Source organism: Zootoca vivipara, chromosome 1 (assembly GCF_963506605.1).
Source record: "Zootoca vivipara chromosome 1, rZooViv1.1, whole genome shotgun sequence".
NCBI classification, from domain to species: Eukaryota; Metazoa; Chordata; class Lepidosauria; order Squamata; family Lacertidae; genus Zootoca; species Zootoca vivipara.
Window position 1 is genome coordinate 81,232,248 of NC_083276.1, and position 11,066 is coordinate 81,243,313.

General features: G+C 38.7%; 2 protein-coding genes across 2 annotated transcripts; both read right to left on the reverse strand.

The window, feature by feature from the left end:
• Positions 1–698: 698 nt before the first annotated feature.
• On the reverse strand, positions 699–1,640 carry LOC118079784 (olfactory receptor 10V1-like). The gene has a single exon (XM_035104399.1). It carries the CDS (start codon positions 1,638–1,640, stop codon positions 699–701), a length of 942 nt encoding a protein of 313 aa, XP_034960290.1.
• Positions 1,641–6,166: 4,526 nt separating this feature from the next.
• Positions 6,167–7,108, reverse strand: LOC118079840 (olfactory receptor 10V1-like). The gene has a single exon (XM_035104530.2). The coding sequence runs from the start codon at positions 7,106–7,108 to the stop codon at positions 6,167–6,169; it is 942 nt and encodes a 313-aa protein (XP_034960421.1).
• Between the last annotated feature and the right edge of the window lie 3,958 nt (positions 7,109–11,066).

An 11,066-nucleotide genomic window follows, 5' to 3' on the forward strand; every position in this document is an offset into this window, starting at 1 on the left:
AAATTTGATTTAATGTGTGTGGAACCCCACACAGACAGTATTAGTATAGTTATGTAAGAAAATGTTTAAATATTTCTTAGTGACACAATCTCAGCTTCCACAGCCACCGCCTGTCATGAACCACCACGGACAAGATTGGCAGAAACTGCAGCAGATACATTCTATGCTTATGAAAATATTCTATTTTCTGGTTAATTGTACTGGTTTAAGTGGTTTATATTTGACTTCCTTTAGTAACATTTTATTTTGAAAAGCTTAATGTATTTTTGTTAACTTTTCTTGATTAGATATTCATTCTGCAGTTGAACTCCTTCTTAATGTTTTATTTTGAAATCTTTAAGGTAATGTCTTAGTTTCCTGTTTATTATGTTGCTTTGAATGTTTATTTTATACGTGGCTTTCATTCGTAATCTTTTGTACTGGATTGTTCTGTCTGATATTTTAATGTGTTGTAAACCGCTTTGAGATTATTTTCTTAAAAATATAAAGCAACATAGAAATGAGAGGAATAATGATGATGAGGACAGTAGAATTGCATTGAGTTCCTCTCTCTTGTTACAATCTCACATGACATCCTCTACCTATAGATATTACCATGGGGCGAGACGCTGCATGGGGGTCGTACATTAGCTACCTCTGCTGCTATCAGCCTGTTCCTGTCATCCCCATGGTCTAACTTTAATGAAGACTGCTGGCTGTCAAACCTTTTGGGGGGAAAACACTCTTCTTCGAAAGGCTCTCCTCAGTGCCTCTTTCAGATCCTTGTTTCTCATGCTATAGATCAGAGGGTTCAGTAGGGGAGTGACAAAGGTGTAGACCACAGACACCACTCGACCCTCCTGTGGTGAGTAGCTGGAGTTGGGCCGTAAGTATATGAAACTGCAACAGCCGTACTGTAGGAGGACAACCATCAAGTGGGAGGAGCAAGTGGAGAAGGCTTTTTGCTGGCCTTCAGCAGAACGGATTTGCAAAATGGCCACCGCAATGAAGCTATATGAGATACAGATTAGAAGGAAGGGTATGGTGATGACTACAACACTAACTATGAAGATAACCGCTTGTTGGATGTGGATGTCACTACAACCCAACTGCAGAATGACTGGGATGTCACAGAAGAAGTGATTGATTTCATTTTGGCCACAGAATGGCAAGCGGAAAATAAGGGTGGTCAGTTGTAGAGACAACACAAAACCCAGCAGCCAGGATACCACGACAAGGGAAGTACATACTGTTTTGTTCATGATGAGCATGTAGCGCAGCGGATGGCAAATTGCCACGTATCTATCGTATGCCATGATGGCCAGTAGGACACAATCAGCTCCTCCTAGGAAGACAAAGAAGAACATTTGGGTTCCACAGCCACTTAAGGAAATGGTGGCACTTTTCCTGGACAGAAGGTTGGCCAAAGCCAATGGAGCAATGGCAGAAGAGTAGCAGATCTCCAGAGCTGCCAGGTTGCCCAAGAAGAAATACATGGGGTTATGGAGAGAGTGGTCGACATGGACAATAAGCACGACAGCAGCGTTCCCACAGAGGCTGAGGACGTAGAAGAGCAGAAAGAGAAGGAAAATGACCAGCTGTGTCTCAAGCAAGGTGGAGAAGGGACGGAAATAGAATTCAGTTTGGTTTTCATATCCCATGAAGATGGTAAAGAGGACCTGAAAGGAAAATAAAGATCTGGGTCAATGAGTTACCTTAGCTCAGCAGTCAGGATACCCTCATCCTGCAACCTGGCTTCCTAAAATAACGTGTCTGCACCAACTCTTTTCAGTTCTTAGTACATAAAAGGTTATACAGTACTGTATAGAACATTCAGATGGGGAGCATTCCTTCAGCAATCTATTTTATTTTTCCTCAGAGGACTGCACTTCCCGTACTGGTACAATTCATACATTGAAATTCATACATGTTGCCTTCAGTGCTGTGGATGAAACATAGCAGGAAGCAAACACAGAAGAAGCACAACACTCCAGATAGTCAATTGCTTCTCTTTTTGAGACATTATTCAAATATAAGTATGCTTGGTTAATGTTTTGCACATTATTGTCCAAAAGAGTCATTTGCTCTCCTCAATTAAATGTCAAAATAGTATTTTACTTTAGTCTGCATATCATGGCCGATTTCGAAATACACATTCAACTTGAACCGAAACAAAATATATGTTTAATAATGATTGGGAGACAGTGACATGAACTACTTACACTTGTATGGTTCTTGGCATCAGCCCTTCATTAGTATTATTATTTTTGTGAGGAGGAATTAAAGAACCTTTTAATGAGGGTGAAAGAGGAGAGCGCAAAATATGGTCTGAAACGCAACAACAACAAAACCAAGATCTTGGCCACTGGTCCCATCACCTCCTGGCAAAATAGAGGCAGTGAGAGATTTTACTTTCTTGGGTTCCATGATCACTGCAGATGGTGACAGCAGTCACGAAATTAAAAGACGCCTGCTTCTTGGGAGAAAAGCAATGACAAACCTAGACAGCATCTTAAAAAGCAGAGACATCACCTTGCCGACAAAGGTCCGTATAGTTAAAGCTACGGTTTTCCCAGTAGTGATGTATGGAAGTGAGAGCTGGACCATAAAGAAGGCTGATCGCCGAAGAATTGATGCTTTTGAATTATGGTGCTGGAGGAGACTCTTGAGAGTCCCATGGACTGCAAGAAGATCAAACCTATCCATTCTGAAGGAAATCAGCCCTGAGCGCTCACTGGAAGGACAGATCGTGAAGCTGAGGCTCCAATACTTTGGCCACCTCATGAGAAGAGAAGACTCCCTGGAAAAGACCCTGATGTTGGGAAAGATGGAGGGCACAAGGAGAAGGGGACAACAGAGGATGAGGTGGTTGGACAGTGTTCTTGAAGCTACCAACATGAGTCTGACCAAACTGCGGGAGGCAGTGGAAGACAAGAATGCCTGGCGAGCTCCGGTCCATGGGGTCACGAAGAGTCGGACATGACTAAACGACTAAACAACAACAACAAAGTTAGAAGGGGAACCGCAATTGACTTTACATGGTATCTGGAGTGTTGTGCTTCTTCTGTGTGTGCTTCCTGCTATGTTTCACCCACAGCACTGAAGGCAACACTCCATGTGACAAACTGGACTCTTTTTAATTGTTGGCACTTGTGAAATTTACACTTTCCATTGGAAGCTCTGCTCCATCAGTTGATGTGGGTGTTACTACTCCAAGCTAAATTTATGGGGTTGATTTTAACCCTGTATCTTTTTATTCTTTTCTGAGGAGTACAGAACGATTGTTTATCCCACTATAACTGTACAGACAAACACATAAAGGTAACCATTCAAATTCATAGCATTCATGCTAGGATGAAAAATTTAGGCAAAATGCCCAGTTAATGGAGAAAGGCAGATAGGCATTTTACATGTAGCCCAATTGACCAAGTTCAATGGGAAATGCACACTGGGTCGGAACCTTGGCTCAAGTAATTTTGAGGCACATTAGATGTGACAGCAAAGCTCCAATGTACTCTAAAAACATACCTCCAGACTATTCTGTTAAACGCATATAGTACTCATCTAAGCTGGAATGGGGTTTTTCCAGCTCTGATAATGTGGCAGTTTCAATGGAGTATGCATCGGATGGTAGGGGAAATAGATCACATTTAAAAAATAATAATAATAAAGTAGCGAAACCTATTTAGAAAAGCACTGGATGTGAAATCCATATGCATTCATTTGTCATATTTAGGATATTTTGAGGATCTTATTCGATCAAAACACTGAAAGTCAATGGGCAGGAACTGATGGATGAAAGCATCTGCTACATTGAATGTGTTTAGGGTTAAATCATGGTTCAGAGGAAAAGAAATTTAAGAAATAGATTGCAGCTATCTGAAGAATGAACAAGTATCTGCTTCTCCATTTATTCAGAACAATCTCAACAGTATTTTGGCTATGATCTTGAAAAATCTGGAGCTTCTTCTCCCCTTTCTTTTTCACTGCACAGAATCTGGTTTTGTACACACCATACATTTTGTACACACAACCACATTCCCCATGTCCCAGAAAAAAGAATCCTAGGAACTGTACATTTTACTCACCACAAGGGTACAATACCCACCACCCTTAAACTGCAGTTCCTAGGATGGTGGGGAACATGCTATAAATGCCATTTACGTGTATGATGTCTACACAACCTATGCATTTTGATTCTAGAGTCTGGAATCTCATACACTAAGGATGGGGGGAAAGGAAAATGCATGCTGAATAGAAAACTTGTTGAATAGAGAATGAAAGGCTTATGAAGTAGGCAAGTGGATAGAATCCACATCCACAGAAATGACTTACTTGGATACTCCTGGTGCTGGACTGCCAAGGGAAATCTACAGGCATTTGCTGTTGCTCTGTAACCAGAAAGGGAAAAGCGAGTGGTGTTGATAGACCACAAATAGTGGCAAAGTTCACAACTGCTCCTTTCACAATGAATAGTGGCAACGTTCACAACCAAGGAATGAAGGGCTAAGAGAGCATCCCTTTGGCACATCCATTTTGTTTCCTGGTTGTGAAGACCCTCCTTTAGAAAGCATGCAAAGACCCTTAAGGGAGCAAGAGTGAGGAGAGAAAATTTTCTTTCCTGGAGTGCAGGCATTAGGCTTTATATGAGAGAGTGAACTCTCTTGTGGCTGCTCTTACACAGGAATGGAAGGAAGTGTGAAGTACTTGATGATAAAAAAAGTAAGACTCTAACTATTGGTATACTTTCATGACTTCTCTGAGTGGAGAGAAGTTCTGGGAGATGCAGTGTTCACCTGGGTTTAGATGCCTTTGGAAATAATTCACAGGAGAATTATGGTGCTTTGTGACATTTCAGTTAGTTTATTTAACATACGGTACATACATACATAATCTTAGACTAGAGGCAGATTATTGTTTATACACACACACACACACACACACACACACACTACAGAAATAATTAAATACAGAATAAGCAAATAAAATAAGTAAGTACCAAAAAATTACATATATGATACATTTTACAATAAAGCAAGAATGTTGTAAGGATTAATATTATGCTGGAATATATTGCTCCAGCATGAAAAAGAGACTCCCCTTCTACAAATCTATGTGATAGTTTGTTATTTGTTACTCTGAAACTTTTCAATTTAATCATTGCTTATATCCCAGATTTTCACAAACCAGTGAAATACTAAAAGAGCTGTGGTCCTGTCCCCATCCCCCACCTTCTAGCAATGTATATTTCTGCTGCAGAAAAGTTTAGTGCCACTTCTAAATATTCCTCCAGTTTTTTTTTTCAAATATCCTAGAAAGAGGCATTTGAGATCTTGTGATATTGAATTTCCAATCAATTATTAATTTACATAATTGCATACCCCCATAAACTGAATTATTGGACAGTCTGCTTGGAGGCTGTTACATCTCTAGCATTTTGGGTGCTTCTAAATAAATTTGATTTAATGTGTGTGGAACCCCACACAGACAGTATTAGTATAGCTATGTAAGAAAATGTATAAATCTCTCTCGCGCCATTTTGCATAAGGTGTAGAGTTCATTAAATGATATGGCCATCTTGGCTGTCTCTTAGTGCAAACACAGTCTCAGCTTCCACACCCACCGCCTGTCATGAACCACCACAGACAGGATTGACAGAAACTGCAGCAAATACAATCTATGCTTATGATAATATTCTGTTCTCTGGTTAATTGTACTGGTTTAAGAGGTTTATATTTGACTTCATTTGGCAACATTTTATTTTGAAATGCTTAAAGTATTTTTTGTTAACTTTGCTGGATTAGATATTCATTCTGTAGTTGAACTCCTTCATAATGTTTTACTTTGAAATCTTTAAGATAATGTCTTAGTTTCCTGTTCATTATGTTGCTTTGAATGTATATTTTATATGTGGCTTTCGTTGGTAATCTTTTATACTGGATTGTTCTGTCTGATATTTTAATGTGTTGTAAAGCGCTATAAGATTATTTTCTTAAAAATATAAAGCAATATAGAAATGAAAGGAATAATGATGATGATTATGACAGTAGAATTGCATTGAGTTCTTCTCTCTTGTTACAATCTCACATGACACCCTCTACCTATAGATATTACCATGGGGCGAGACGCTGCTATCAGCCTGTTCCTGTCATCCCCATGGTCTAACTTTAATGAAGACTGCTGGCTGTCAAACCTTCTGGGGGGGAAACACTCTTCTTCGAAAGGCTCTCCTCAGCGCCTCTTTCAGATCCTTGTTTCTCATGCTATAGATCAGAGGGTTTAGTAGGGGAGTGACAAAGGTGTAGACCACAGACACCACTTGACCCTCCTGTGGTGAGTAGCTGGAGTTGGGCCGCAAGTATATGAAACTGCAACAGCCGTACTGCAGGAGGACAACCATCAAGTGGGAGGAGCAAGTGGAGAAGGCTTTTTGCTGGCCTTCAGCAGAACGGATTTGCAAAATGGCCACTGCAATGAAGCTATATGAGATACAGATTAGAAGGAAGGGTATGGTGAGGACTACAACACTAACTATGAAGAGAACAGCTTGGTGGATGTGGGTGTCACTACAACCCAACTGCAGAATGACTGGGATGTCACAGAAGAAGTGATTGATTTCATTTTGGCCACAGAATGGCAAGCGGAAAATAAGGATGGTCAGTTGTAGAGACAACAGAAAGCCCAGCAGCCAGGATGCTGCTACGAGGGAAGTACATACTGTTTTGTTCATGATGAGCATGTAGCGCAGAGGATGGCAAATTGCCACGTATCTATCGTATGCCATGATGGCCAGTAGGACACAATCAGCTCCTCCCAGGAAGACAAAGAAGAACATTTGGGTTCCACAGCCACTTAAGGAAATGGTGGCACTTTTCCTGGACAGAAGGTTGGCCAAAGCCAATGGAGCAATGGCAGAAGAGTAGCAGATCTCTAGAGCTGCCAGGTTGCCCAAGAAGAAATACATGGGGTTATGGAGAGAGTGGTCGACATGGACAATAAGCACGACAGCAGCGTTCCCACAGAGGCTGAGGACGTAGAAGAGCAGAAAGAGAATGAAAATGACCAGCTGTGTCTCAAGCAAGGTTGAGAAGGGACGGAAATAGAATTCAGTTTGGTTTTCATATCCCATGAAGATGGTAAAGAGGACCTGAAAGGAAAATAAAGATCTAGGTCAATGAGTTACCTTAGCTCAGCAGTCAGGATACCCTCATCCTGCAACCTGGCTTCCTAAAATAACGTGTCTGCACCAACTCTTTTCAGTTCTTAGTACATAAAAGGTTATACAGTATAGAACATTCAGATGGGGAACATTCATTCAGCAATCTATTTTATTCTTCCTCAGAGTACTGGTACAATTCATACATTAAAATTGCTTCTCTTTTTGGAGACATTATTCTAATTTAAGTATGCTTGTTTAATGTTTGCCACATTATTGTCCAATTCATACATGTTGCCTTCATACATGTTGCCTTCAGTGCTGTGGATGAAACATAGCAGGAAGCAAACACAGAAGAAGCACAACACTCCAGATAGTCAATTGCTTCTCTTTTTGAGACATTATTCAAATATAAGTATGCTTGGTTAATGTTTTACACATTATTGTCCAAAAGAGTCATTTGCTCTCCTCAATTAAATGTCAAAATAGTATTTTACTTTAGTCTGCATATCATGGCCGATTTCGAAATACACATTCAACTTGAACCGAAACAAAATATATTTTTAATAATGACTGGGAGACAGTGACATGAGCTACTTACACTTGTATGGTACTTAAAAAAAATTTTTTTAAAAAAAATTCGTTTTTAAAAATAAACAAAACACAAACAACAAATGTACATAAAAACAAACAAAACACACACACAAATAAATTTTTCTTATACCTTTCTAACTTATTATTTTACATCATATGGGGACGTCCCTCAGTCCCTCCTTCTGAGCTTCATTTTCCTCCATTCTTTTTAGCAGGTTCATCTACAGATACATATCTCTAACATAAATTTAACTTAATTTCTATGACCAAATAAAATCCTAATACATACTGAAAACCTAAATATACTTCCCTAAGGTAACTTATATATTGCAAAAAAAAAAATTCAAATAAATTCTAAAATTCTTCCAATCTTCTTCAATCTTCTCCTCCTCTTGGCCGCGGAGTCTCCCAGTCATCTTGGCGAGTTCCATATATTCCATCATCTTCATCTGCCAGTTGTTGATAGATAGTATCTCTTGTGTCTTCCATAATTTTGCTAATAACAGGTAGCTGCTGTTGTGGCATACAGAAAGAATGTTCGATCTTTAATATTAATTTCTTCTCCAACAATTCCAAGCAAAAAGGCCTCTGTTTTTTTTTTATGAAAAGTGTATTTCAATACTTTTTTCAATTCATTATAAATATTTTCCCGGAAGTCTTTTAGCTTGGGGCAAGTCCAACACATGTGGTAAAAGGTACCTTCTTTCTCCTTACATTTCCAGCATTTATTATCAGATGCATAATGCATTTTTGCTAATTTGATGGGTGTTAAATACCACCTATACATAATTTTCATCAAATTTTCTTTCAATACATTACATGCAGTAAATTTCATACCTTTTCCCCACATTTTCTCCCAATCATTCAACATAATATTATGCCCCACATCTCTTGCCCAATCAATCATTACTGATTTCACTTGTTCATCTTTTGTAAGCCATTCCAACAATAAATTATACATCTTTTATATTCAACAATTCCGTTTCCAATCTCGCTTTTTCCATTGTAAAACCAGGATTTTTGCTATCTATCTTGAACATTTCATTTATCTGGTGATACTGTAACCAATCATTTAAATTATCTTTGAGCTGTTCATATGACTTTAATTTATATTTATTATATATTTCAGCCAATAAATCACTGTATTTTAACCACTTAGTTTCCATATTTGATTTTTTATGGGCTTTGGCTTCCAATGGTGATAACCACCAGGGTGTTTTCCTTTCTAATAAATCTTTTGTTGTTGTTGTTGTTTAGTCGTTTAGTCGTGTCCGACTCTTCGTGACCCCATGGACCATAGCACGCCAGGCACTCCTGTCTTGCACTGCCTCCCGTAGTTTGGTCAAACTCATGTTCGTAGCTTCGAGAACACTGTCCAACCATCTTGTCCTCTGTCGTCCCCTTCTCCTTGTGCCCTCCATCTTTCCCAACATCAGGGTCTATTCCAAGGTTTCTTCTCTTCTCATGAGGTGGCCAAAGTATTGGAGCCTCAGCTTCACGATCTGTCCTTCCAGGGAGCACTCAGGGCTGATTTCCTTAAGAATGGATAGGTTTGATCTTCTAGCAGTCCATGGGACTCTCAAGAGTCTCCTCCAGCACCATAATTCAAAAGCATCAATTCTTCGGTGATCAGCCTTCTTTATGGTCCAGCTCTCACTTCCATACATCACTACTGGGAAAACCATAGCTTTAACTATACGGACCTTTTTATTCCATACATTGAACAATGATTTTCTAATTATATGATTTTTAAATCCTCTGTGAGCCTTTATCTTGTCATTCCATGAATATGCATGCCAACCAAATACATTGTCAAAACCTTCTAAATCCAATAGATCTGTGTCTTCCAATATGAATCATTCTTTAAGCCAGCAAAATGTCACAGCTTCATAATATTTTTTTTTCTGTGTGTGCTTCCTGCTATGTTTCATCCACAGCACTGAAGGCAACATGCCATGTGCCAAACTGGACTCTTTAATTGTTGGCTCCATCAGTAGATGTGGGTGTTACTACTCCAAGCTCAATTTATGGAGTTGATTTTAACCCTGTATCTTTTTATCCTTTGCTGAGGAGCACAGAACGATTGTTTATCCCACTATAACAGTACAAACAAACATACAAAGGTAACCATTCCGATTCATAGCATTCATGCTAGAATGAAAAATTTAGGCAAAATGCCCAGTTAATGGAGAAAGGCAGATAGGCATTTTACATGTAGCCCAATTGACCAAGTTCAATGGGAAATGCACACTGGGTCGGAACCTTGGCTCAAATAATTTTGAGGCACATTAGATGTGACAGCAAAGCTCCAATGTACTCTAAGAAAATATCCCCAGACTATTCTGTTAATGGCATCTAGTGCTCATCTAAGCTGGAACGGGATTTTTTTCAGCTCTGATAATGTGGCAGTTCCAATGGAGTATGCATCGGATGGTAGGGGAAATAGATCACATTTTAAAAAATAAAATAAAGTAGCCAAACCTATTCAGAAAAGCACTGGATGTGAAATCCACATGGATTCATTTGTCATGTTTAGGATATTTTGAGGATCTTATTCAATGAAAACACTGAAAGTCAATGGACAGATAAGATAAGATAAGATATCTTTATTGTCTTTTTTTTTAAATACATTTTATTCCAATTTTCCGAATTCAACAAATTAACAAAACCAATCTTTTATACAAAATCTTATATTCACATCTTTTACCTTGCTCCGCCGAGCTATGACTTCCCCCCCTCCCTTCATGCGGGTTTCTTGTTAATTCCTTTTTTTGCAGTTCCTTTTTTAACATATTGGTCAATTCGTAAGGTTTATTTTAATCCTGCGAGAGTTTTTAATGATCTACAGTTTTTCTCCATATAGTCCACATATTTACTCCAGTCCTTTTGAAACCTTGTCTCCCCCTGGTCACGAATCTTGCATGTCAATCTAGCAAGTTCAGCATAGTCCATCATTTTTATCTGCCACTCCACAATTGTAGGTAATTCCTGTAATTTCCATTTTTGGGCTAACAAAGTCCTAGCCGCGGTTGTTGCATACATAAACAGTGTTTGATCTTCTTTTCTAATCTCTCCTCCTATTATTCCTAACAAAAATGCTTCTGGTTTTTTTGGAAAGGTATATCTAAACATCTTTTTCAATTCATTATATAAACTTTCCCAAAATCTTTTAACTTTTTCGCATGTCCACCACATATGATAAAATTCACCATCTTTCTCTTTACATTTCCAGCAACTTTTATCACTCATTCTATACATTTTAGCTAACTTAACTGGAGTTAAATACCATCTGTACATCATCTTATATACATTTTCTTTCAAGGCAGTACATGCTGTA